We start from the raw sequence: 26,394 nt of genomic DNA, 5'->3' as shown, positions 1-26,394 counted from the left end.
TATTCTTTAGTTTAGATTCCTCACTGCTTTGATAAGAAATATTTACATCTCAGTTTGGTTTTCTTTTTTATTATTATTATTATTCCCACCACTTTAATGTTCATCCGATTCTTTTCACAATGTATTGAAGACCCAAAATGATTTGATATTCTGTTTGCTTTAATCCGCTAAGTTTTATAATGAAAAAGAGTAACTGAGCTTGACGTTAACCTTTTCTTGCCTTTTTATGTGTGACATTTCTGAATCTAAGTGAAAGTGCTTTCTTTTATCTTGGCTGCTAGGATTTTATGAAGTGGTGTGGATAGATAGAGAGTTATCTCATTTCTCCAGACGACTCTGCTGTGTTCTATTAAGAAAATGCTCCACCATAAGTGGGCTTCCCCCATGCTCAGCGGTAAAGAATCTGCCTGCAATGCAGGTTCCATCCCTGGGTTGGGGAGATCCTCTGGAGGCAGAAATGGTGGCAGGCTCCAGTCTTGTTGCCTGGAAACCCCCTTGGACAGAGGAGCCTCGTGGGGTTGCAGAGTCGGATGCGACTGAGCGAGAGCATGGCCTTGCCACAGGAAATATTTTAAGGTGCTCGGAGCTCCTGGGGGCAGTGCCCCCATGGCGCACCCTTTACATTTGAGGCTGGCAGTGTGACGTGTGCACACGTCCTCGCCCTGCTGGTACAGTGAGGTTAGATGTGCGGATTCGGAATTTCAGTGGGATCATCCGAGATGATAGCTGTGTGTCGTCTTCTGTGATGTTTAGCTCAGTTCTTCAGAAGTGTGGCCATTCTTGAGTGACATTTAAGGGGGAAATAGTGTAAATCTTGACTTCAGGGAAAGGTAACCGTTTTTCTGGGCTGAGCTTGCCTCGGATCTAGCTGGTTTGTAAACCATCAGTAATTGCAGCTAGAACAGCAGCAGGCCCACCTTTCTGTGCTTGCCTTCTGCCTTTCCTCATTTATTTTTTGCGTTTCTAAGAGACGTATGTGCAGGCCTTCTGCTCCATTGTCGGCTCAGCAGTGACGATCCGTGGTTTTCCTGTTCCAAGTAGGTCAGCCCTGTGTGGTTTATCTGGGTCTTGAGCAGTGTGGGGGACGAATGACCTACATCGGGGCAGAGCGCTTTCTTACGGATGGACACTCCATTCTCAGTGACCACACGGGTTGTGCCATTCAGCCACATCTTGTGATGGTTTGTTTCACTTCTGCGGGAGCTTTTCTCAGCCTCTAGGGGGTCCCTGAGCTGTGGGAAAGGGGAGTGGGCTGGGGGTGAAGCTGAAGTGAGAGGTTGCCGCGCACGGGCAGCTGGGCGGCCCACGTGGACGCACCTCGCCTCCAGAGCCAGACTGCGTCCCTGCTGGCCTGGAGCGAGCTGTGGGGTGTGCTCGCTGAGCCGGCGTCTCCTCGTGGATGCCGGGTGTGAGAAGGCCCGCCTGGAGGGTCCCTGCAGTGGCTGCCGAGTCGCAGGCGTGCTGTGCACGACGGCTCCAGGGCTGGTCACTTACGCAGCTGGCAGAGCCCCCAGTTGGGGTGAGCCAGCGCTGTGCGGAGAGGGCGTGATGGGTTTAAAGTCAGGTCCGAGAGTTGTTTCGCACTGTGTGGATCTTTGTAGACCTTTATCTGCAGCTGTGAAAATAATGGGAGCTGTGCCTCGAAGGAGCACAGAGCCCTGACTGGGGCCTCCGACCAGGGCTTTGTGGAGATGAGGGGGAGCCTGGTGCCACCTGGTGGCCACGCGCTGAGTCCCAAGCGCTCTCTGTGCCTGGGTGTGGTCCTGGCCACCTCGGCTTGGGGGCCCCTCCCCACAGGCCCTCCCTCCCTCGAGCCTGTTCTTTTTGTCTCTTCAGCCGCTTTGAACCTGGATATCCCCGCGCCCCGACTTCTGTCCCAGATCGTTGGCTTTCCAGAGTGCTGTGGTTGCTGGTCGGGTGCAGCATGTCTGTCTGCTTGTTCCTCGTGGTGTCCTTTAGCTTAGAGCCCCCGCCCCCCTCCCACCTCCCATATTTCCCTTGGATATAAAGACCTGATCAGACTTGGGCTGAAGAGCCTGCTCGCCCTCACCCTGCATCGTGCCGCTGTGCCCTTTGCTTTACGTCCCGTCAGGATGCACTCAGCGTCTCTGCACCCTAGGATGTGAGGCTGGGGCTGGTCCCTGTGCCAGGCAGCTCCCCTGGTGTAAAGCCTGGATGTTTGCGTTTGCGCTGGGACATGGTCAGCAGCCCTGTGTGGCTAGACGCTGCGCAGAGCCCTGGCAGAGCGCGGGCTTGTGCTGTGCTGCGGGCCAGTGCTGGCTGAGGCGCTTCCGGGGAGTAACTGGGGTGGGCCCACCAGGCGCCCCAGCTTTGCGCACGTGCTCTCACTGGGGTGAGAGCCCCCTCCAGGAGCGGCGTTTGGCCCTCGTCCTCACCTGCGGGACTCGGTAATTACCAGTACTTCAATCAGCAGGTGGTGCTCATGCGCTGCGGTTTTTCTCTGTGCCAATTCATAGTGATTTTAATTTTTCTAAAGCTGTTGTTTGCCAAGCTGGCTAACCTCCGCTCTCTGAATAAGGATTGGTTGTAGTAGTATTAGTGAAGGTATAGTCTGTTTTTTTATGTACTTTCTATTTCTGTGAATTTGGGGTTTAATAAACCTCACTGTAAGACTACTTGTAGAAATGTTAAAACAACCGTCGTCAGCCTCTCAAAAAATAGAGAAAGAACTTTGAGGAGATGAAATTGTGCAAAGTGTCCTTGGTCTCCTCGAGCTACGGACAGAACGCGTCTGTAATTCACTTACTGTGTTGGTGGCGTTTGCCGCAGTATAGAAAGTATTTGACGCTTCTGAATAGCATGTGACAACTTAAAGTGATTGGGGTGTTTTTTCTTCTAAAATTGGCCATCTATTGCCCAACTTACCCTGATTTTTAGATTTGTTTTAGAACTTGATAGTACTTCATGTTGGTTCTTTGGTTGCTGTCTGTCTGTGAGATATCATAAACAATTAACTACTTGAATCAGGCTGTTTAGGTCCACATCATTCTTAACAGATCAAAAAAAATTTCCTCAGAAAACTGTATGCTGTCTATCCTATGTAGTTCTACTACATAAAATGAAGCCACTCTTTATTCGACAAGAACAAAGGTTCTTTGGTTCACAATGACAGCGTAATTCTGACATGAGCTCCTTCTCTGAGCACCTGTGAGTGATCATGAGACTGTGCTCCAGGAAAGGGGACATCTTCCCGGCTTCATGCTTGTCTCCGGATCCCTCTTAGATGTGGGGGGCGGTGCTTGGGTAATGGATCAGGTTTCCTCCCTGGTTCTTGCCACAGTTCAGTGTGTCCCCTCAGCCCCCCTGCTTTCGTTTTCAATAGAAATATTTTATTTCTTGGGTACTTGATATTTTTTTCTATTTTGGTCAACATCTGTCAGTCAGTAAACAGTAGGCAGGTGTGCTGGAGCTTCCGACGTGTGTAGGGCTGTGTGGAGGCAGGAGTGCTTTGCTCCTGCCGTCCTGAAGCTGCAGCCTCCAGGGGGGACTGGTGGTGTGAGGCCGTCCTGGAAAACGGTGGGGGGGAGGCCCCCGGCCTCTGCCTCGACTGAGTGGGTGGGGCCTGCCCACTTCCCGGGCGCCCCTTCCCCACTCCTGACCCCAGAGCCAGGCTTGGGGGGAGCGGTCCAGGTGCATCCTCTAGAAAGCCGCCCTGGGTCATCCCTGGGGAACTGGCGGTGGGGAGGCAGAGGCGTCAGGTGCCGCCCGTGACCCCGCTGCTCGTCCCCCTCTTAATCACCCGCCGTAACTATCTGACGTCAGGAGCGAAAGAAGCCAATACTAACTCAGCTAGTGTTTCAGATGACAGTGCGGCCAGTCCGTGGAGAGGCAGCGCTGAGTCAGAGCCAGCCACGAAGCAGAAAGGTAAGAGGGAGGGTGGCCACCCGCATGTCCCCCACACGGGGTGTCCCGGGGTCATGGCCTCAGCCACAGGCTCCCAGGCCTCTGACCCCCGCCGAGGCCCAGCCCCTTGTCGTCCACACTCAGGACCTAACGTGGCTGGTGACTCGCTCTTGCCTGTTCAATAAACTAGAGGAGAGCGTCCTAGTCCCAGCCCAAGGGCAGCAGACCTTCCCGAGTCCCGAGTTCTCCTGAGCCCAGAAGTGTCGGGGTGACCCAGGGACAAGCCTCAGTTGCTACTGGGGCTCCCGGAGGCCGGGCCGCAGCCCCAGGTTTCCCGTCCAAAGAGGCCTTCCCAGCAGCTCAGAGGCCGTCTCCACTTTGACCTCTCTGTGACGTTCTCCCTGGTGGCTCAGACGGGAAAGCGCCTGTCTACAATGCGGGAGACCTGGATTCGATCCCTGGGTTGGGAAGATCCCCTGGAGAAGGAAATGGCAAGCCACTCCAGGACTATTGCCTGGACAATCCCGTGGACAGAGGGGCCCGGTCGGCTGCAGCCCACGGGGTCGGACAGGACTGAGCAACCCCACTATTCACTGTTCTCTGTCTCAAGCCCCCCTCACCAGGGTTCTGCTTTCAAGCGTGAATGTTTTTCATCAGCATTAAAAAAAAAATAATTTAGTAAAGTTATACATTCAGTATTTGCTTTTTTTTAAAAAAAGGTTTCTGATTGGAGTACAGTTGCTTTGCAGTGGTGTGTTAGTTTCTGCTGTACGGCACAGTGAACCAGCGTACGTGCACACACATCCCCCGTTTTCTGGACCAGCATGCGCTTCTTCAGGCCCTGGAGGTCCTGCCGGGCATGGAGGGGTGCCCTACCCGCTGCTCCCATATCGTGCCCCAGCGCCAGGCCCGGCACAGGTGTCCAGGCTGCAGGGGTGTGGGCAGGTGAGGGCTGGTGTTTGCCAGCCTGTTCAGCAGAAAGTGCCAGTTGGAGGCATGCGGTGCGCTCAGCCTTCGGGCAGAGAGCGCCTGGGTGAGCTGAAGCTGCAGGCACTGCAGCAGATGGTGTGGGGGTGATCTGCGGGGAGACTTCACACTGGGGTCAGGGAGGCCCTGGGGGCAGGGCAGGGGCGGAAGTTGGGGCCAGTGGCTGTATTGCGAGCTTGGAGATAGGACGCTGAGGCTGTTTGAGGGGTGAGTGGCTTCATGATGCTCAGATCCTGTGGGAAGTGTAGCGCGTAGTCCAGAGTCCAGACTGGCCCGGGCTGTGGGGTGATGGGGAGGGACGGAGCAGTGGGGTTGCCTGGAAGCGTGTGGACACCTGAGGGCGGATGCACCCGAAGGCAGGGGGGCCGCTGGTGGCCTTGACAGGGGCTGGGAGCCTGGCGGTGGGGCGCCGGCCAGGGACGGGGGAGGAGGGCCGAGGGGGCCTCGGCCCGGGCGTTGCGGGTGGAGGCTGGGTGGTGCAGGCAGAGCCCAGGGCGGGGGCGTCTGTGAGGTGGGGTGCCGTGCTGGGCTGGGGGCAGGCCGCCGAGTGTGTGCAGCGCCTGGGGTCAGCTCAGGACTCGGCCGCCCTCGGAGCCCCTCGTGGCCCACGGCCCCTCCTGGCTCTGAAGAAGGCCTGGGGCCATGGTGTCGGGGCCTCGGGGGCAAGGCAGCTCTCGTACCGGTCCCTTCGCACCCCTGCGCGTCCTCCCAGGCCGCCCCATCTTCCAGACTGCCCTCTGCACGGCCGGACCTCTAGGAGGCAGGTGTCAGGCCCAAGGCTGGCCCCCTGCACCCCCAGAGCCGGCCCCTTTGGGGCGGCCTGTCTGTGGCCCTGACCTTGGTGTCCACAGGCCGCTTTTGCAGTCTGGCCCTCCCCACGTTTAAGCGTGTGTCCTCCGGGTCACTAGGCCGTCCCTGGGGGCGTCTGTTCTCGTCCTGCATCCAGGGACTTTGGCTCTTGTGCGCACGTGTTCGTGCGCTTTAAGAGACCAGCACAGACCGCCCTGGGTCCGTCCGGCCCTCGGCGCTTCCCTCCTTGGTCGTGGCCTCGGCCGTCATGCTTGTCCCTATCACGTGGCACTTGGAGGCAAAGCCCGGGGTGGCGAGTGCCGAGGCGGGCTGCTGAGGGCAGACGCCCTCCCGCCTGGGAGCCGACGAGCAGACCCTCGCGGCCCACTCGCGTGGCACGGCCCGCCTGCCTGCGCCTGGCTCTGCTACCTCCTGCCTCTGTGCCTGCCACTCAGCTCTGTGACCGACGCGCTGTCTCCTCATTCCTGTCTCCTGTTTTCAAGTAATGACGTATTATGGTTCATGGTTTTGTTTGTCTCTCTCTCTCTAAAAATAAAACAGTGGCATTAGGAAGCCGGAAAAAAGACCATGAGGAAATGACCATTTTTCCCCTAATGGACATCCAAAGTTATTACTAATATATTTTTCTCAAATCCCTTTCTGATCATTAAATATACTGAAGTTTCCTGACAGAAACTGATTCTTTGATGCATTTTTTTTTTTTTTTTAGGCGACTGTCCTAGTGATGCAGGTAAGTAATGGCCTTAAATAAATCTGTTTGGTATAAATTGTGTCCATGTGTACAGATACTGACATGCACTCTCAGATTTATGTTTTATACATTGTGTTAGTGAAAGTAGCTTAAGGAAACATAGCCACCAATTTAAGATTTAACTTTTTATGTTTTAAAAGAATGCATTTCAGGAATTTTTTTCTTGAGTATAAATTATATTTCCAATAATCAAATTATGGTTTTACTATTTTCTAACATATAAAGCACTTTCAGTTTAAATAGTAGAGTAAATTTAATTGTCTTAATAGTTTGGGTTTATTGTTTATTGATTAAATCTTTATCAAAATGAACAAAACTTTATTCAGATTATAAAAATAATATGGTACAGAGCCAAAATAAAAAAACTTTAAATATGAAGAAAACAAAAAGCATTGGTAATCCCGTGCCCATAACTTGGATGAGTGTCCTTTTAGACCCCCACCTACGCTATGGAATTGTTAGATACGTTACCCACTCCACTGTCCTTGCCTGGAGAAGCCCGTGGACAGAGGAGCCTGGCGGGCGACCGTCCATGGGGTCACAGGGAGCCGACACGACCGAGGACAGCACGCTGTTGATTATAAGTGTGTTAACACGATGACTGTATCACACGAGCGTGTGACACGGGGCCAAACCGCAGCTCCCCGAGTTTGCTGGTGTCTGTCCCTGTGGTGAGCGGCGGCTGAGCCCCTCGACACACCCGTGTTTACACGTGTGTGTCCGCTTCTGTCCTTGGGCTGTATTTTCCTTTCAGTTGAATTGCTGGCCTGACAGACCTACCTGTTGAATTCAGTTTTCTTGAGAAGTTGACCCAGTTTGTTCTTTGAGTCTGCCCATGTCCCCACACCTCCCCCAAATTTAGATACCAAGAGTCTGTTTTAATTTCATCCAAATGATGAGAAAATGGTCATTCATATTTGTCATTGTTTTGATGGCTGTCCCTTCACATGTTTACTTGTTTTGTTCTTTTTTCCTTTTCGAACTTGCTGGTGGACCGGCCGCCCGTCCAGAAGGAGACGTCGGAGCTCCCGGCCAGGAGAAGAGCGAGGCGCCCGAGAGCCCCGAGCCGCCCGGCGAGCTCCCGGCGGCCGTCAGGTCTGTGCGCCCGGTCCCGCCCCCGCCTCTCCGTACTGCCCCAGCTCATGCGCTGCTTGAGCTCAGCCATGAGCAAGTGTTTGTTCAGAGAAGGCAAAGCCCACTTAATCTTCTCGTACCTGAGGTGCACCTGACTCCTGTGAGTGTTTCAGAGGTTAAGGGAGATTTGTCCTCTCGGCTAAATTTTGTCACGGGTTTGATTCCTGGTCGTTATGTTTACCGCTCTTTTTACCTTAACGAGATTAAGAGGTGGGTGCTTTTGGACTTGTCAGTTTAGTGGGGCGTCCCTAATACTCTGCAGACCGTGTCCTAACTGGAAGGTTGGAGGTGGCCTGGAAGTTAGCACTAGCCTGGGTGTTCTTCTGTCCACTGGGAAACGCACAAGTGTCCTGTGTCTCTTTTCAGGAGGATACCTCGGCCTGGGAGCGCACGGCCCGCGCCTCCCCGGGTTCGACGGCAGGAGAGTGTGGAGGCGCTGACCACAGACAGGTGGGGCCCCGGGCAGCCACATCGGTGTCTGGCCACTGGGAGCGGGGGTGGGGCTTCCACAGCGCAGGTGGGACTGGCAGGGGTGGCGCACAGGCTGAGGTGGGAGCGCAGCACCTGGGGGAGGCCCCGACCTCTAAGCACAGGCCAGACCCCCTCCACCCAGGGGTTCGTGCTCTGCAATCACATCTTTGCCACTATGGGGAAAGTGTATGCCTTCCATCTCTAGAGAAGAGGATTTTCTGAACATAAAGACAGTCCGGGGAAAATGGGATAAAAGAATGTAAAGGCTTAATCGCACAAAGATTAGAGACAAAAGACAGAAAGTCGTGAGCAGTATAGACAGGCCACACGCAGGGCTTCATGAATGTTACGGATCTCCCTGAGGATCCAGTGTGGACACGCTGCAAAGTGTCAGAGTGAGGAACAGGAGGAGGAGAGCGGGCTGGTTGGAGCGGGCTTCAGCTGGGAGGGAGGCAGGGCCAAGGCAGCGCTGGTGTGTCTTTTAAGCCTTGTTGCCCAGGGGAGCGAAGGAATGAGGCAGCAGGTGGTGGTGGGAAGGCCTGAGAGAAGTTAGAGAGTTCCTGTTTTTAAAGTGGTGGGGATGGTCCAGTCGGGAGGGGAGACGGGAGGCACGGGTGGTGTGGGTTGGGGGCAGGCTGGTGGGAAACAGCAGGCGTGTTGGGGGACTGGCCTCACGGAGAGGGGGCTGGTGGGTGGGCGAGGTCCTGGGCGGTGAACTCCTGGCTCTTTGTCTTTCTCCTGAGCTGACGGTGAGTCTGGGGGTGGAGGCTTGGGGCTCAGAGGAAAGAGAGGAGGGCCTGGTGCCCAGACTGGACCAGGGCCGAGGTCCTCGTTCGGGGCCGCCCCTGGGGACATTTTGTGGCATCGGGACTGGGGAGGACGTGGAGACAAGGCGCCCTGCGTCGAGCTGGGCTCGGGGCCAGGGTGCTGCTGAGCCTCCTGCAGAGGACAGGCCGCCCATCCCAGAGGCCCGCAGAGCGTGGAGAGGCAGGGTGTGCTCACGGGCGCCCCCAGGGCACGAGGTGAAGGGTCCAGTCAGCATCACCTGGACTTTTCTCCAGCCAGAGATGGGAAGACTCTGGGGTGGGGTGGGGTGGTCACGGAGCAGGGGCTTGGATTTGGGGCTGAGTGTCTGCTGTCTGTGGTGGTGACCAGGCTCTGCCATAGGCCTGTGGCTGAGAGAGGGGTGTGGGAGCATTTGGGGGCCCCCGAGCCCAGCGACTGGGTGGGGCCTCTCCAGCACTGGGGGTGCAGCGTGGGCCCCAGGGCTGGCCGGTGAGGGCGATCAGGGCTGGGGTCGAGGGCGAGGGCGCTGGTTCTCGGAGAAGCCCAGTCAGTTCCATTCAGTCACTCAGTTCTGTCCCATGGACTGCAGCACGCTAGGCTTCCCTGTCCGTCACCAACTCCTGGAGCTTGTTCAAACTCATGTCCATCGAATCGGTGATGCCATCCAGCCATCTCATTCTCTGTCAAATGGCAGACAATGTTCATCTGTTGTCAGAGCAGCTCAGACAGCATGAAATTCGGAGTTGGCAGATTTTAGGGAGCGTAGTCTAGAAGCTACTGTAAGCACAGGGAAACCATTCCCTCCCCTGCACCTGGAGAGTGGAGGCCTGGGAGGGGGTCAGCAGCCGCTTGAGTGCTCCGGGAGGCCTGGCCTCCCCAGGGCACGGGGTGAAGGGGCGGCGGGCGGGGAGACTTGGGCAGGACTGAGCACGCAGTTCCAGGCGCCTGGGGTTGATGGGGGTGCATGGCCAGGGGAAACTTTCCAATGGAACCCAGTTTCTCTTCGTTTAGGACGGGGAGTGGTAAAACCGTGTCCAACGTGATCACCGAGTCGCAGAACTCTGACAACGAGGAAGACGACCAGTTTGTGGTGGAGGCCACCCCACAGCTCCCCGAGATGTCGGAGCTCGAAATGGTGGGTGAAGCGTGGCGCACGTTGGGTCGTCACACGCCGGGCTGAGTCCTCCTGCTCTGAGATCTGTGTGCACAGAGCTCTCCTCGGAAGTTCCAGTTCGTTTTCCGCCCTCTTTAACCTGGTCCCTACCCTGATGAGATCCATGCGGGTGTGGGCTTGGGATCTCAGCAAGCCTGAGCCTCTGTTTTCTCTGCTTCCTCTCCCGCTCAGGCCCAGGCGGCGGACCTGGAGGAAGACGAGAAGCACGGTGAGTCGTGGGCTGGTGCGCGTGCCCCGGGTGTGCCGTCTGTGCTCTGAAAGGGCCTGGTGAAGTGAGCTTGGTCTGCCGTGGTTTGCCCAGGGGTCTGAGTAGCAGTAGAGAGGATGCCTCCTCGGTGTGTGGTTCATCCTGGGGACAATGGAAGCCATTGGGGATGGGGGCAGGACCCGGAGGTCAGCGGTGGGCAGCTGTGGAGATGACGTCCCTTCTTACCCACACGGTTAGACCATGGGATTGGAGGACTCCTGAGGTCCCCTCCAGGTCGACAGTTCTGTAATACTGTTTTCTTTCCAGGAAGTGTCTTTTTGTTTTTCCGGCCACAGCGTGAGGCATATGGGATCTTAGTGCCCCCATCGGGGATTGAACCCCTGCTCCCTGTGTTGGGAATGTGGTGTCTTCGCCCCTGAACCACGAGGGAGGTCCCCACAATGTCTTCTCTTAGTTCAAACATGTGTAAAGGCCGAGAGAGTAGTCTGGCGAACGCTGGGCTATCATGCAGCTTTTGCGGTGAGCGGTCGTCTTGTCTTCCCTCCGTCTCCACCCAAGGTGACCCCTCACGCCCCACATTTTTCAGGTCCTGGAGAGCATCATTTCTGTTGTAAACATGTTCTTTTTTTTTAAAGAATAATATCCATATTTCCATTATTGCCTATAAAAAGCAGTCACCCCTGCTTTTTATATCGTCTATGCTTGTTTTTTATCCCAGTTGTTTTGTGTTTCTTTCCTAGTTCTTTTGAGTCAGAGTCCAGGTAAGGCCCCTGTGTTTGCAGCTGACTAATCTAACTCTTAATTCTCTCTGTAGAATCCCCCTCCCACCCCATCCCACTTGTGATTTATTTGTTGAAGAGGCTGGTTGCTTGTCCTCTAGGGTTCCTCACAGTTGGGTGCTGCTGCTTACCCACCGATGTCGTGCGGTTTTTCTCATGCTCTTCTGTTCCTGTGAGTTGGTTCTAGGGACCTGGTCAGATTCGGTTTGTTTGGGCGAGAGCAGGCGGTGGTGGTGGTGTTGGCTCCTGGTCACGCCTGCTGTCTCTGTGCCCGGACGTGGGTCGCGCTCTGTTACTCCGTGGGGGTCGTGGGGGGTGGCCTTCTCGTCCCCACCCCCCAGCACATTTTGGTTGGCGACTCCACGTTGTCGGGCTTTCCCTCCCCAGGCGTTTGCTGCTCCGTGCTCCCCCTTTATTGATGGGTGTTCCTCACAGGGCATTTGTGTCCTGGCACCTTGAGGGGTGACTGTTGAGGGCTGTGCTGGTGGTGATGGTGGTTTTGATGTCGTTCTGAAGTCACGGCCTTAACACGCTTGATGTGTTCTGTCTCAGTCCACCTGAGTTTTCTCCATGTCCTTCTGCCCACGTTTGCCCAGTAGACTCTGTGGCTTCCTGGTTTCTGGTGGGACAAAGGTTTTAGGCTCCTTTGTGCACTTCTTCCCGCCCCGTATCTCCAAGGAGCCTGGTCGCACGTCGCTTCTGGGTTGGTCATCGTACCTAGGGGTTTTCTAACTTTTTCGTAAGAAAGTTCAATCCTGAGCTCATGTTGGTATTTTTACTTTAGATTCATGATTTATGTTTTCCCCAAGTTCTTTGATTTGTCCATGGACATCTCTGCTCGTGCCAGCAATTCTGGCTCCCAACACTTTGAGCCGTGTTTCTTTATCCTGCATTTCGCACACTCAGCAACTTAAAACAGCACTACCAGTGGTGAACTGGAGTAGGGCACGGCAACCCCTCCAGTGTCCTTGCCTGGAGGATCCCATGAACAGAGGAGCCTGGCGGGCTAGAGTCCCTGGGGCCGCTGAGAGCCGGACACGGCTGAGCGACCAAGAGCAGCACAGCAGCCGTGGTTGCCACCCATGTGCCCACTGAGGGCACGTCAGGGCGCTCCTGGCAGAGCTGAGCGCCTTCTGGGTCTTAGTAGCCGCCCCCTCAGGGACGCACGGTGGTTACCACCCGTGTGCCCACTGAGGGCACGTCAGGGCGCTCCTGGCAGAGCTGAGTGCCTTCTGGGCCTTAGTAGCCGCCCCCTTAGGGATGCACGGTGGTTACCACCCGTGTGCCCGCTGAGGGCACGTCAGGGCGCTCCTGGCAGAGCTGAGCACCTTCTGGGCCTTAGTAGCCACCCCCTGAGGGACGCACAGTGGTTATCACCCGTGTGCCCACTGAAGGCACGTCAGGGCGCTCCTGGCAGAGCTGAGCGCCTTCTGGGCCTTAGTAGCCGCCCCCTCAGGGACGCACGGTGGTTACCACCCATGTGCCCGCTGAGGGCACATCAGGGCGCTCCTGGCAGAGCTGAGCGCCTTCTGGGCCTTAGTAGCCACCCCCTGAGGGACGCACAGTGGTTATCACCCGTGTGCCCACTGAGGGCACGTCAGCGCACTCCTGGCAGAGCTGAGCGCCTTCTGGGCCTTAGTAGCCGCCCCCTCAGGGACGCACAGTGGTTACCACCCATGTGTCTACTGAGGGCACGTCAGGGCGCTCCTGGCAGAGCTGAGTGCCTTCTGGGTCTTAGTAGCCGCCCACTTAGGGACACACAGCCAATGGCTCTGTTTTTCAGTGGTAAAATAACTCTTCTCTGTTAGGTTATGCATGCTGATATGATACTGCTGCGTTTATAGTTTTCTTTTGCTTTCGATCTTTAGGCTTTAAAATTTTTGATTTAATTTAGTTTTATTAATGTAAAATAGTCACATGTTTCCAAGGTCAAACGTGCCAAACAAGGTATATTCAAATGATTTTTCATATGGTGTTTATCTCATGAGTAATCCTGTTTTAAAATAATAATAAAAAAGGAGTTGACGACTCTTTCCGCCACATAGAGATATTAGTACTTAGTCTACAACAGGCTGAAAGAGTTGCTTTGCTCTTTTATCTTGTAAAGAGTATTTGAAGCTGTTTCAGTATAGAAAGAGAAAGAATCTTAGCATTCCTCCTCACCCCACCTGCACTTAGAGTAAGCTGGCTCCTTAGGGCAGAGAACTGCTTTAACATTAAACCACTGATTTCCAACAGGAGGACTTGTCAAAAAAATTCTGGAGACTAAGAAAGACTATGAGAAGTTGCAGCCGTCGGCCAGACCTGGGGAGAAGGTAACGAAATGACTTCTGTAAGCGCTGGCATTTAACCTCTGTTTCACACGTTTGCTTTCAGAGACTAGGTGCAGCCTTCAGATCCTGTGATTATCAGCGACGGCACCGGACGTGCTTACAAGCCTTCCCCCACTGCCCCCCAGTTGGCAGGATAGGTGGCGCGGGGCTCTGGGGGCTGATGTTGCTCCTCTGCACCCACGTCTAGTCCCGTCCTGGGTGGCGTGGAGGCCTCCCTCAGCCTGCGCTGAGCCCGTGCCGACCCCTTCCTGCCCGGCCTGCCCCTTCTCCCTGCGCCGTGGGGGCGGGCAGGCTGTCCATCCGCGAGACCCCAGCTGGTGACAGAGTGGAAGTCTGGGGAGTTTTCAGATCTGACTTGAGCGCGCGTGCCGTCTGTGGCTGGTCTCCCAGCTGTCTCCCTTCCAGGTGTGTGGCTTGGCTCTGTTAGCACCCCCACCTCCCTCCCACCAGCCCCTGCCCTGGGGCGCGTGACGCGGGGTGAATACCTGCAGGCCAGGTGGTGCACCTCAGATGCCACCAAGAGCTTTCTGTCTTAGCGCCTTAAAAAAATAAGAATAAATCTTCACTTCTTGGTTTTTAAGATAAGTTTCTGGGTTTCTTAGCTTTGTCAGGAGCCAATAATCCAGTAAGTTTATATGCAGACACTCACGCGGCCGCTTCTCTTTCCTTCTAGTTGGATTAACCGTTATTTATTTTAGATAATTCTGCTTAATATGTCCTGGTTTGTCACGAAGATATGGCCTGAAGCAGCTGCAAGGAGACCCGTAGGGCTGAAACCCCCCGTTAGAGGGAGCCCCTCGCAACCAGCAGCAGGAGGAGAGCGCGGCCGCCCGCTCTTCTCAGAGGGAAAGAGCCCTCTCTGCCCTCTGTGGTCTGTCGCTGTGGAATTTCACTGTGTCATCGTCCTGCTCGGGAGCCTGGAGAGCTCTCCGCGGTCCCTGGCAGTGTTTGTGCAGACCTGTCGGAAACCTCCAGTGTGTGTGCCTCAGGCTGTTACTGTAGGTAACCTTTGAAGCTTCAGTCGGTTTAAATTTTATAACTCTGTTTTTATGCAAAGCACACTAGGCCTGTGTTTCAGTTTCCTCTGAAAGTAAATTTCAGATGGGTAGATCTCTTGCCTTCAGAAGATAAAAGGGGAAAAATTCCCTTGTTCGGTGAACATTCGCTGCTGTGAAAAGTATAGTTAGTGTTTTTAAAGTTGGGGGTGATGTGTATTATAGTCGGGTGGAAAACCCAGCAAGTTTCTCTGATTTTTCTTCTTTGGTGTGTTATAGACGTCACATCTAAATTTATCTAACTTGTGGGTCTTCTAAAATATCTTAATTAGATTTTATAAAAATAAACGAAAATGTGTAGGAAAAGTTGAAGTCCTTTCTGGGCTTGCTTCAGTCCTGTTCTCACTAGGGCAGCCACCAAGATGGATTCTGTGTGATGCCTCCTTCCTGTGGGTTTGTAGCCTCATCCTGTTGTTGTTCGCAGCTTTCCTCAGACAGCATGGAGTTTCCGAGACCCTGCCTGTTTCCATGCCTGTACGTCTAGTTTATTCATTTTAATTGATGAATGGTATTCCAGTGTTTGTTAGTAGTCGGTCCCTTCACTGGTGGGCACTTTGGGTTCTCCAGCCTTTCGCTGTCGTGCAGGGCGCTTCCGTGGGCTCCTTTGCGTGTGTCCTGGCACACAAGAGCCAGTGTCGGTCTCCAGCAGTGATCAGCAGATGTTTTCTGTAAAAGGCCAGACAGTAAATACTTGAGGCTTGAGAGCCACATGGTGTCTGCCGCAGCGTCTCAACTCTGCTGATGCCTCCACAAGCAGCTGTTGCGTAGACACGGGTACAGGGAGGCGTGTCTGCGTCCCGATAAAGCTTTCTCACAACAGCAGGACCTGGCCTCGGCCTGTGGTTTGCGCCCCCCGCCCCCACTCTCGAGGCGGTGCCATAACACGGGCAGGGCTTCAGTTTCACCAGGCTCCGTCGAGGCTGTGCTGACTTGTTCTCTCCGCGGGACGAGAGTCCCTGTTTTCACACACCTCTGCAGCCAGAGCCGATAATGAACGTGCCCACGGCCCTCAGAGGTGGCCTGTGGCCTCCGTCACCCCTTTCCTCCCTACACCCCGCCGTCCCCAGCAACCGTTCACCTTCCTTCTGTGGCTGTAATTTAGTCTGATTTCCAGAATTGTACTTGAATGGACTCATCTGGTATATGCTCTTTACTGGCCATAATTATCTCGCAGCATATCCACGTCGCAGTGTGTGTCCACAGTTCACTTCTTTTACGCCGTAGGGATGTACCACAGCGTGTTTACCCTTTTATCAACTGGGGAGCATTTGGGTTGCTTCTAGTTCGGGATGATTCCAGATAAAGCTGCTGTGAACAAGTCTGTGTGGACAAGTACTTTTGTCCATCTGGGTAAACACTTAGGAGGGGACTGCTGGGTCATATGTTCAGCTTTTTAAAAAAACTGCCAGGCTGTTTTCCAGAGTGGTTGGACCACTTACCTTCTGACCGCCAGTTGAGTTCCAGTTCCTCCACGTCCTCATCAACACTTGATACGGTCAGTTTTTTAAAATGTCTTGTGGTTTTGATTTGCATTTTCTTAGTTGCTAACAATATTAAATATCTTTTCTTTGCTTATTTTCTATTCTTATATCTTCTTTCGTAAAGTGTCCACATTTTTTTTTTTTTTGCCCCTTTGAAACCTAGGCTGGTTGTATTCTTACTGTTGAGTCCTGAGAATCCTTCATATATTCTGGACATAAGACTCTTATCAGATACAGAGCATAAATGTTTTCTTCTAGTCCAGGGCTTGTCTTTTCCTTCCCTTAAAAGTGTCTTTCAAACAGCAGAAGTTTAAAGGTTTAAAGCAGTCGAATGTTGGTGTTGTATGCAAGAAGTCTTGCCAAACCCTCGGTCACAGAGGTTTCTTCTTACATTTTCTGGAGATTTTATAGTTTAGACTTTATATTCTGAGTTGATTTTTGTATAGGATGCAAGGAATGGACTGAAGCGTATTTATTTTGCATATGGTAACCAGATGTTCCAGCATCGTTTGTTACATTGTCATACTTAGCAATTTTTCTTGGCTGACCAGAGGGATGTGCAGTTGCACCTTTTTGCTTCTTTGGTATTAACATGGATTCTCGTTCCCGCTGCTTCCTCTGTGCCAGGGGCACTCTGCGTTCCTTGCTGTGGTCCTCACAGCAACCCTCTGATGCTGGTTCAGTCACTCCATTGCCAGTTCCTTCTCTCCTCGCTGTTTTCTTGGTATCGGAGCCACTGAGTCGCTAGCTTTTCTGTTCTCTCAAACTAATCCATTAGACTATTTAATGGAATAACGCATACCACTTCAGCTTTCATTATATTGGTCAGGTCTTCGTTGCTAAGGGGTCTGTGAAGTGACATCTTACTTCCACGCATCCATGTGCTTAGCTAGCAATGAGAGGTTCTGTTATACAGAGGTTCTGTCATACAGACCAAAACTTGCCAGATTTTCTCACTGCCTGGGACGGGCAGAAAATGACGGTTTTGCAAGGCGCTTGGATTAAGTGGTGGAGGCCGCCTGCCTGGCTAAGGGCTGAGGGTTTTGGAACTGGCACGTCTACCACATGTGGGCTGCTCACAGGGCAGGAAGCTTTGCTGTTAAGAAGAGAGATCAGTACAACTCTACCTCAATTAACAACAAGTAAACCAAAAACCCCACTAAAAAGAAAAAGAAAGAAAAGAAGGGCGAGCAGGCACAGGAGCCACCAGCCGACCCTTCCACAGTGTCTCTCTAGGAAATCGCTCATTTCATGCCCATTTTACAAAGTCATGGCAAAAAGATGCTTCAGGATACTTTGTGATTTAAAAAATAGGTCTATAGTTACAGTTCTCTTTCTTCCCAAAAATTCTGTATTTTTTTCCCTTTGATAAGACTTTGAAAAAACTAATGAAAGAGACACCGTGTAGCAAAGCATCAGCTTTTGGTTCTGTAGGTACCGACTTCTGTTTTCCTTTCATTGATTTCTGCTCTATTCTTCCTCTTAATTTCTTCGGGTGTTTACTTTTTCTAGCCTCTTGAGTAAAAGACACTTAACTCATTTGTTTTTAGTCTTCATCATTTTCAACAAATATATTTAAGACTATACATCTCCCTTTAAGCGTGTTTTATCCTTAAATTTAAAATTTTTAAAAACTAAAAATTCCTTGAATTTTAGAATGAAGTAGTTGTTGTTATTTCTTCTTTAGCACATGAGCTGTTTGGGAGTTTGGTTTTTAGCTTTTAAACATAGGTTTTTTTAATTCCCCCCCCCCCCAATATCTAGTATGATCGTATGTTCAGAGAATGTGGTCTCTGTGATGTTGATTGTTTGGAGTGGAGACTTTCTTTGTGGCCTAGTTTGTGGTCAATTATTATAAATGTTGCTTTCGTGGCTGCAGAGTGTGTCTTCTTTTTCTCTCTGGGGTCGGTCCACACTTCAGTGTACGCTGGATTTCATGGAGAGGTGACTGGAAGACTCTATTTGTAGGCCGTATCTACCTGTGGTCACTCTTGATTTATATGCATTAATCACAATATTAATTGTTTATCTTCTCTAGCTCATTCAGAAATTTGAAAAGTGTTTTCTCTGCTCTCACACAGCTTGTAGTGTGCCCTGAGTTTTGGTACTTTGTACTTTTCTGGAGGGAGCACTTTTTTCCAATGCTAAGGAAATACATATTTGTAATCTGGGCATCTCTCCAGCCTGTCTTTGAAGTTGTGTTGGAAGAAAAGCCCTTTCTTATTGTGCTAATGGACTTGAGGAATACATTATGGAATAAATATGTGAGTCGGATTGCTTTGAGCATTTTTCTCCTCATCCGGACTTACTTGCTCTCTTTTCAAGAGGAAATATAAACTTTGTTAATAGGAAGATATTGGCTCATGCCAAGCATTTTTTTTCCTTTAGATTTATGAAGTTTTTGAAAAAACAACCAGAAAAGCAGTTTTACTACAGTGTTTCTTATGCTTTGAAAATGCTTGCTTCTCAGGCTTTATAAATGAAGATGCTTTGGAGTAATAACAGCGGTGTCAAAGACGGCTCACTCACTTTAAAGCGCTGCTTAAAGACTTCTCGTTCCTGATGTCTCAGCCTCCTTTTATACAATCTTCTCTCGGGTGCTATTTTATCTTTTTTTCCGTTTTATGTCTGTTCTGTGACTGTACACTTGAGCTGCTTTTTCTTTCCATGTAAATTCTTTCCTGTGAAATAGGCTCAGAGTCTCCTCTTTGTAGATTTCCTTCTCTCCATCTATTCAGAGTTTTGATGGGTTTGCTCTCCTCCTCTTCTTGGTCGCATGAACTGCGTGTTGAGCGGGGGCTGCTAGAAGCCGTCCGTCTCCGCAGACTGGAACCTGAGTGTGTGCCGGATCGGACCCCCGGACTCCGTTTTGCTGCCCTTCTGAAGGAGCGCAGTCAGAAGGGCCCGGGCGACACCCGCACGTCAGTAGAGACCGTGGGTGCCTGTCTTGAAGACGCCCTTGTCTGGGAATTTGAGAGCCTCTTGTATCACGAAATGGCTCTTGATGGATAAAATGACCGTATCACAAACATGTTATATTTTAACGTTAATAAACAGAATATAGCTAACAGTAATTACCTAAACTCTTATACAAAAGTCAGGGGTTTGGGTCATATTCTCTTTTACTTTGGTGATCTGAATAGATCTGAAATAGTTATTTCTTATTTTGGTGGCTAGATGGTGCAATTTCATTACAAATTCCATAACCCCTGTTAGAAAAATGCTCTTCTGCATCCTCGCTTAACTGAAGTTCTGCACCTGATGAACGTGTTTTTCGTTTGAAAGTTTATGGTCCTAGTCTTGTTGGATGTTCTTATACTAGGAATATTGTTCCCGTTTAAACGGCTGTGATGGAAATAAAAGGGACATGTGCTGCAGTCTGTCTAGACTGATGAGACTTTTAATAGCTGAACTGGGAAACCACTGAAATTAATTTTAATCACGAAGAGTTATAGGGTTTTTGTATTTATTTGTTTAGAAATAAGCTGATAGTTTTATGTTTTCTAATACGCAGGCTGGAGATTGTGGGTTCTGGATATAAAATTGAATTGTCACCACAAAATCATCAGCAGTATTGCTTCAGAATATTTACAGATATATGCCCTGGTTATATTATAGACCACAAAAATGATTTGTTGCTGTTCAGTGGCTAAGTCGTGTCTGACTCTTTATGAGCCTGTGAGCTGCAGCACGCCAGGCTTCCCCGTCCTGCACCATCCCCTGGAGTTTTCCTCCTCCGTTGGCCGGCCCGCTGGGCCCTGCGGCACAGCACAGGGCAGCCTTGCGGGCGGGAGTCTCTGCGGGTCCAGGGCTGACAGAGGCAGAGAGCCGTGGTCCCGCCAGCATGTCCTGTAATCTCGGCACTGCGCTCAGAGCCCCGCCCAGTACCACTGACAATGTACATTGGGCCCTCAGCCCCCGTGGGTTCCGAGCCCAGGGATCCAACCAGCCTCAGACAGAAGATATCTGGAGGGAAAAGTGATTCCAGAAAGTTCCAAAAAGCGAAACTTAAATTTGCAGCGCTGGCAGCTGTTTATGTCGTATTTACACTGCCTTCTTGGGCTTCCCTGTTGGCTCAGATGGTAAAGCGTCTGCCTGCAATCGGGGAGACCTGGGTTCCATCCCCGGGTCGGGAAGATCCCCTGGAGGAGGGAATGGCAACCCACTCCAGTAGTCTTGCCTGGGGAATCCCATGGATGCAGGAGGCTGGTGGGCTACAGTCCATGGGGTTGCAAAGAGTCGGGCACAAACGAGCAACTTCACTTTCCTTCTTTCTAAGGTCATCTGAAATATGATGTCTCTTCCTGCCAAAACCATGACATGCTTTTTGAAGAAAATAAATGACCTGGGTCAGTAAAATTTAAGTCCTTTATTCCTCTGAATGGGATTTAGGAGTAAATAATATAATACAGGATAAGCCTGGACCATGGGAATAGCCTGTATTTGATATTATAAATACTGTATGTATAATTTGGTATTATAAATAATCTAGAGGTGATTTAAGGTATATGAGGGGATGTGCTAGACGTCCGAAGACTTTGAGGTGTGCACGGGGGCCCTGAACCCACCCCTAAATGCCCGGGGAGTCCACACTGCTGAGGGACTTGGGGTCTGGGCGACTGCGTCCTCGGCCGAGGTCTCCTGCCCCAGGCCCGGGTGCCAGCTCTCCCTCCCGTCCTGGGCGGAGGGTTCGGAGGCGGCAGAGCTTGTGCGGCCTGGGGACCCGTCCCGGGTTCACCAGAAGCCGCCCGCCCTGCAGGGGCAGGGCCCGTGCTGTGTGCATGAAGCGGAGCTGCTCGTTCCCTCTAGAGCCGTTTGAATCCCGAGGTCCTGTAATTACTCATCTTCCCTTGAAACAAAGAGGTGTATTTCCTGGCAGCTATTCTTATTCTTAGTTATTTTTGTCCCCCCTAAAACATGTGCTTACTGTTTTAGGTGAGAAACACTTTTGTTTTTCTGGTCCCATCTCTTTATCGTTCCTTCTGACTTGAAAACAAAGCAGCTCCCGGGGAAGCACTGTTGGCTGGAGGAACCAGACCTGGCTGCAGGAGTGAGGTTCTTTTGAGTGTTTAATGTAATCCGGTGGAATGGCTGTCTGGGAGGGACTGAGATAGAGAATGGCCCAAGGGCAGGGCTCTGTCTCTGTCTCGGGGTCCAGGTCACAGGGATCTCTTACAGTCAAGGAAAACTGAAAAGGCTTGGCATTGAAATACTCTGATTTCTCACTTCATAGCAGCGGTGCGCGTACGGGTTTTCATATTGCAGCATTGTCAAGGTTCTGTGATCAGTCTCCAGCGCATTCCTTCTGGCCGAAGACCCCCCCACCAGTTGGAACTCTCTGATGACCAATAAAGCCTTTCCGTCTTCCTGTCGTTACAGAGGCCAGGACGGATGACCACTTAGTGCAGGGCTTGTGTTTTGTCAGGGTTTCACTCCACATCAGCTATAAATTTCAGAGAATATTCTTAAATCCCTTACAGAGAGAAAAGATGTTAGAGCAGCAATGTGTTTATCTTAGACGTTGCTATTTATAAATTGCTTACAAATGAAAGACACTGTGCCTTAATACTCTTTCAAGTATAGTCCATACGTGTTATAAAAGGTTTATTTGTTAGGTTTTGGTACTCAGGAGTAATTTCCACATATTAATAGTTTGGGAACTGGTTGGGTTTCTCGGTAGCTTTAAAAAGCTTGACTGTGCTACAAGTAGGGTCATTTGCAGTGAAAAATGATGGATGATTATATTGTAATAGTAACAGCTGAGCAAAGCAAAGCAAATGCTTTTAAACAATTTCAAAAGCTACTTGTGAAGAAAAGCAGATTTAGAAGCAGGTCAACCGTTTAAGGTTGTGAGGGGCGCTTTTGAGAGCTTTCAGATGCTTCAGAGACCGACGGGGAGTGTCATGTGAGAAAGGAGCGTGTGTCGTGGTCCTCCCACTCAGGACCCCTGCCCCACCCCCGCACTCATCCTCTGGTGAGTCTTGGCTTCACCTTTAGCCCCCAGAGAAGTGAAGCTGGCTCAGGTTCCAGGGAAGGAAGGCCTTCTGGGAAGCCCGTCCTGGAACTGGTGGCCGTGATCACCAGGTCCCAGAGCTGGTGGGCTTCTGCTAATGTGCCAGGCCCCGAACACGTGCCTGTGTGGGGCCACAGTGAGTGTCACAGGACTCTTGCACTTGGAGAGAAGTTACATGTAAGGGACAAAGAAATTCTGTACTCAGAACAGGTTGCAGGTATCCCCCCCAGATACGTTCCTGAACAGTTTCTCTGAACAGGGCCGTTCTCCATCCCTGTGGCAGGACCACCCCACCCCGCCCAGGAAGTGAGCGCGGGCACCTCCTCAGCATCGTGGCCATCCTGGGTGGGGACCGCCCAGAAGGGAGGCCTGCTCTTCTCGCCGCGTCCCGTTGCGAGGCACGTGTTCTCATCTGTCCCGTTACGGCTGCTGCGCCTGTGGGTCTCTTCACTGTCCCGTTACTCTCTGTAATTAATGCTGCATGTGAGGAAGTACTTCCAAACCCTGTAGGTACCCCGTTCTTCACTAATTTTCAGTTTGATTCTTTATGTCACTGTGGGCTTACCACGGTTTCCAACTTTATTCTATCATTATTTTTACACTCAAACTGCCTCTGATTTGGGGCTCCTTCAGACAGGCTCCTGTGCCCCTTTGTTCTGCCCGTGTTGTTCCTGGAGCCCTTCCCTGCTCTCTGGCCCACCAGGACGCCCTAGGCTTTTCCTGGGCTGTCCCAGCCCTGGCGTGAGCCGTTTCCTCCTGGTTCCTTTCAGTGGAGGATGGTGTTTAGAAACCATGGTCTGTTCCCTAGGGGTGCTCACTACTTCTCAAGTGTTTCTTCTCTTAGGCCCTCTTGTTGATCAGAGCTACAGATGAGAAGTGTGTGTGAGTGCTAATGTGTGCACACACAGCAGGGCTGATTCCTCGTGCGTGTGTGCGTGCGTGCACACCAGTTTTTCCCTTCTGTATTTTAATTTCCCTCTCCAACGATGTGAACGTGGCTCTCATCGTCCTTCATGGATGAACCTGTTACATGAATCCCCCTTGTATGTAACCCATCTCCCACTGCTGCTGTTACCCCTGGGCTATGTGGCTTCACCCACCTTGGGCTCCAGTGACCGTCACTGGAGCACCAGGGTGGCCGCTTCCCTGCAGATGAGCTCCCGGTCACTCCTGGATTAGACCGTCTCCCTGCGTGGGTGCCTTCTCGGCACAGTCAGTTCTGGTTATTAATTTCTTTTAAATTAGCAAGCTTATTTCAAAGAAGCTTTCGGTAGAATCCGTTTAAATGTCTGCTTTATTTGCAGTTTAGTTTTGTTCTCTTTTTAAAATTAATAATACTACTTGCTTGTGCTTTTCTGTTTTTCCAGAAGCTTGTCTGTCAGTCTCTTAAAACGCCAGCTTGCTTCTTTGTTCTCCTTTTCACTGAGCTCTCCAGTTTTATTTCCTGCCTTCTGTTCTTTGGGTTTATTCTGTTGTTGTTTTAAATTAAGTTGGACCCTTGTTACCCTTGTTTTTGTTGTTGTTCAGTTGCTCAGTCGTGTCTGACTCTTTGTGACCCCATGGACTGCAGCACACCAGGCCTCCCTGTCCATCACCAACTCCCGGAGCTTGCTAGACTCATGTCCATCGAGTCGGTGATGTCATCCAACCATCTCATCCTCTGTCGTCCCCTTCTCCTCCTGCCTTCAATTTTTCCCAGTATCAGGGTCTTTTCCAATGTGTTGGCTCTTCACATCAGGTTGACAAAGTATTCCTTCCAAAGAATATTCAGGGTTGATTTCTTTTAGGATTGACTGGTTTGATCTCCTTGCATTCCAAGGGACTCTCAAGAGTCTTCACCAGCACCACAGTTTGAAGGGATCAGTTCTTCGCTGCTCAGCCTTTTTTTATTGTCCAGCTCTCACATTCACACATGACTACTGGGAAAACCATAGCTTTGTCTATACGGACCTTTGTAGGCAAAGTGATGCCTCTGCTTTTTAATACACTGTCTAGGTTTGACATCCAAGGAGCAGACATCTTTTAATTTCATGACTGCAGTCTCTGTACACAGTGATTTTGGAGCCCAAGAAAATAAAGTCTGTCCCTGTTTCCATTGTTTCCCCATCTCTTTGGCATGAAGTGATGAAACTGGATGCCTTGATCTTAGTTTTTTGAATGTTGAGTTTTAAGCCAGCTTTTTCACTCTCCTCTTTCACCTTCATCAAGAGGCTCTTTAATTCCTCTTTGCTTTCTGCCATAAAAGTGGTGTCATTTGCATATCTGACGTTATTGATATTTCTCCCCACAATCTTGATTCCAGCTTGTGTTTCACCCAGCCTGGCATTTCACGTGATGTACTCTGCATCTAAGTTAAATAGCAGGCTGACACTATATAGCCTTGACGTACTCCTTTCCCAATTTGGAATCAGTCCGTTGTTCCATGTCTGGTTCTAACTGTAGCTTCTTGACCTTGACCTTGATTCCCACAGTTACTGGGTTTTTACTTAGCCTCTTTTTAACCTTAATGTTAACTTGTTTTATGATGATAAGTTATCTGGTTTTAAAAGTCAGTGTTCATTCATTCATCAGCCGCTTAATTCATCCGGTGCCATATCCTGGCCACTGCTCTAGGTGTCTCATCAGAAATGGATACTAACTGTTATCAGATATCTTTTGGCAGCTGTTGAGATGATCACATATTAATAGAGTTCCTGATGTTGAGCAGTTCTTACATTCCTAAAATGATCTTTGCTTTGTTGTTCAGTCATGTCTTTGCTTGCTCATAGATAATTGTTTGTTCCCTGCAAAACTATATTCACTTTACTGATATTTTCAAATGGAAGTTTGTATCTGTGTTCTGGTGAAATTAACCTGGAGTGTCTATGCTCCTCCCGTACCAGGGGCTCAGTTCGCCACCCCCACCCCGGGAGGCCCCAGGAGGAACTCTGGGACAGCTGCTCCAGGGGTCTCAGCGGTGTCCCAGAGCTGAGGTCTGTCCCTCTGTGCTTGCTCAAGTTTTGTCCATGGGAGGCAGGGAGGGGCGGCTGTCTGGAGTATACTGTACGGGCCTCCTCCTCCCCGGATTTGTGCAGGTGGCCTTGGCTGCGGGTATCTGAAGGCGATCCAAGCCTCTCGGGCCTGGTGGGCCATATCAGGACCTGTCAACAGAAAACCCCCAATTGGGTCCCTGCCCACAGGTCCCCTCTTCAGAGGGGCGTTGCCTGTCTGCTGGCTACGCTGGTCCTCCATGCAGCCATCTCCCGCCAGTCTCCGGCCCGACTGTTCTCGTCCTGATGTCAGTCGCCGTGAAGAACGCAGGAACTGTAGGGTGAAATTTGTCGGATTCTCGGGTGTATCTTTGGGTTGACTCATCTTTGGGTGAGGCCCAGCTTGAGCCCAGCCTCACGGTGGCGTCTGCATCCACGCTCCTGCCTCAAGGGTTTGTGGGACCCCACTTCCTGTATTTGAATGTCCTTTGCCCTTCCTGTCCTTGGGCACACTCCTCATGTTCATTGTTAATTCTGCGAAGTTCATTTACTGCTGAGATCTCTGACATTCTGGCTACTTCCAGTTACAGGTCTTAATTCTTCTCCAGCTCACGCGCCAACCAGGAAATCCACTGGGGTTCCCGTCGCCCAGTAACGGCCTTTCAGGGGTTAATGGTTAATTTGGCTGTGATTGTTTTATCTGATATCTTTGGAGCTGTGGTCTGAATTTAGAAGTCCAAATATATAAAAATGAAACTGGAGCCAAACTTGTAAGGAAAGATTGGAGCAATAGGCTCAATAGAAAAATGATAAATATTTTAGAAGAATTTAAAATGGCAGATTCTGCTAGTTAAGAGAGGGATGGAAAGGAAACGCAAAATAATTTAATAATCCTAATAGGCGTTGCCAGCTATGATTGGGGAGAGAGAAAAATACTTTTAAAGTTTATTTTAAAACTTAGGTTCATTCGCTGCTACTGCCTATATCATGGGAGGTAACTGTAAAACAAAGCAAGTGAACTTTAGAACCTTGTATCCTTTGAAATTTACTTAAGGTACATCTGCTCAGAGCAGTCTATGAGACCCATCCAGAGAGAGTTTGTTGGATATTGGACCCACGGGTCCATCTTTGGGCAGGATGCCGGGGTGGATGCGTTTGAAACATTCTCAGCTGATTCAGAGGCACAGCCAGGAACGCAAGGATACCTTTGAGCTTCTGCTTCAGGTGGCCACTCATCCCTGGGGGCGTGCGGTGGGAGCTGCTTGACCTGTGCTCCTGGTACCTGCGCACAAGGGCTGGCCACGTTAAACTCTCAGAAGGCCCGGGGCCTTCATGCCTGGGGAGGAAGGAGCCCGTCCTCTCCCCCATCCTCCTGGACCTGGCTCATTTGGGTGGGGAGCTGGGGAGCTATGTGCTTGAGGCAGACCTAAAAGCATCATCCTAACCAACAGTGCGCACCCCCCGCCTGCGCTGTGTGTCCCAGGCACGGCACCTTCCTCCTGCTGACATGCAGGGGGTGTGTCTGCCCAGCTTGCTGTGTTGCGGGGGCAGGGGGGGAAAGGGCTGTGTCCTGTGGGCC

The 26,394-nt window shown here is 51.2% G+C and overlaps 1 protein-coding gene across 3 annotated transcripts in view; it reads left to right on the top strand.

The window, feature by feature from the left end:
* The window catches only part of TRAF3IP1 (TRAF3 interacting protein 1), a 61,089-nt gene that overhangs the window by 15,412 nt on the left and 19,283 nt on the right, over nucleotides 1-26,394 (top strand). Inside the window, exons 8-14 of one of the 3 annotated variants that reach the window (XM_018040172.1) lie at nucleotides 3,823-3,885; nucleotides 6,371-6,391; nucleotides 7,423-7,507; nucleotides 7,913-7,996; nucleotides 9,815-9,938; nucleotides 10,149-10,185; nucleotides 13,203-13,279. In XM_018040172.1, coding sequence (XP_017895661.1) covers nucleotides 3,823-3,885; nucleotides 6,371-6,391; nucleotides 7,423-7,507; nucleotides 7,913-7,996; nucleotides 9,815-9,938; nucleotides 10,149-10,185; nucleotides 13,203-13,279 — 491 coding nt within the window. Of the gene's footprint in view, nucleotides 1-3,783; nucleotides 3,886-6,370; nucleotides 6,392-7,422; nucleotides 7,508-7,912; nucleotides 7,997-9,814; nucleotides 9,939-10,148; nucleotides 10,186-13,202; nucleotides 13,280-26,394 lie in introns of all 3 variants that reach the window. The other 2 variants (XM_018040186.1, XM_018040176.1) reach the window with 2 other exon arrangements.

The sequence above is a fragment of the Capra hircus genome, chromosome 3 (assembly GCF_001704415.2).
Source record: "Capra hircus breed San Clemente chromosome 3, ASM170441v1, whole genome shotgun sequence".
NCBI classification, from domain to species: Eukaryota; Metazoa; Chordata; class Mammalia; order Artiodactyla; family Bovidae; genus Capra; species Capra hircus.
The sequence above is the reverse complement of the archived record's forward strand: the minus strand, read 5'-3'. Positions and strand labels throughout refer to the sequence as shown.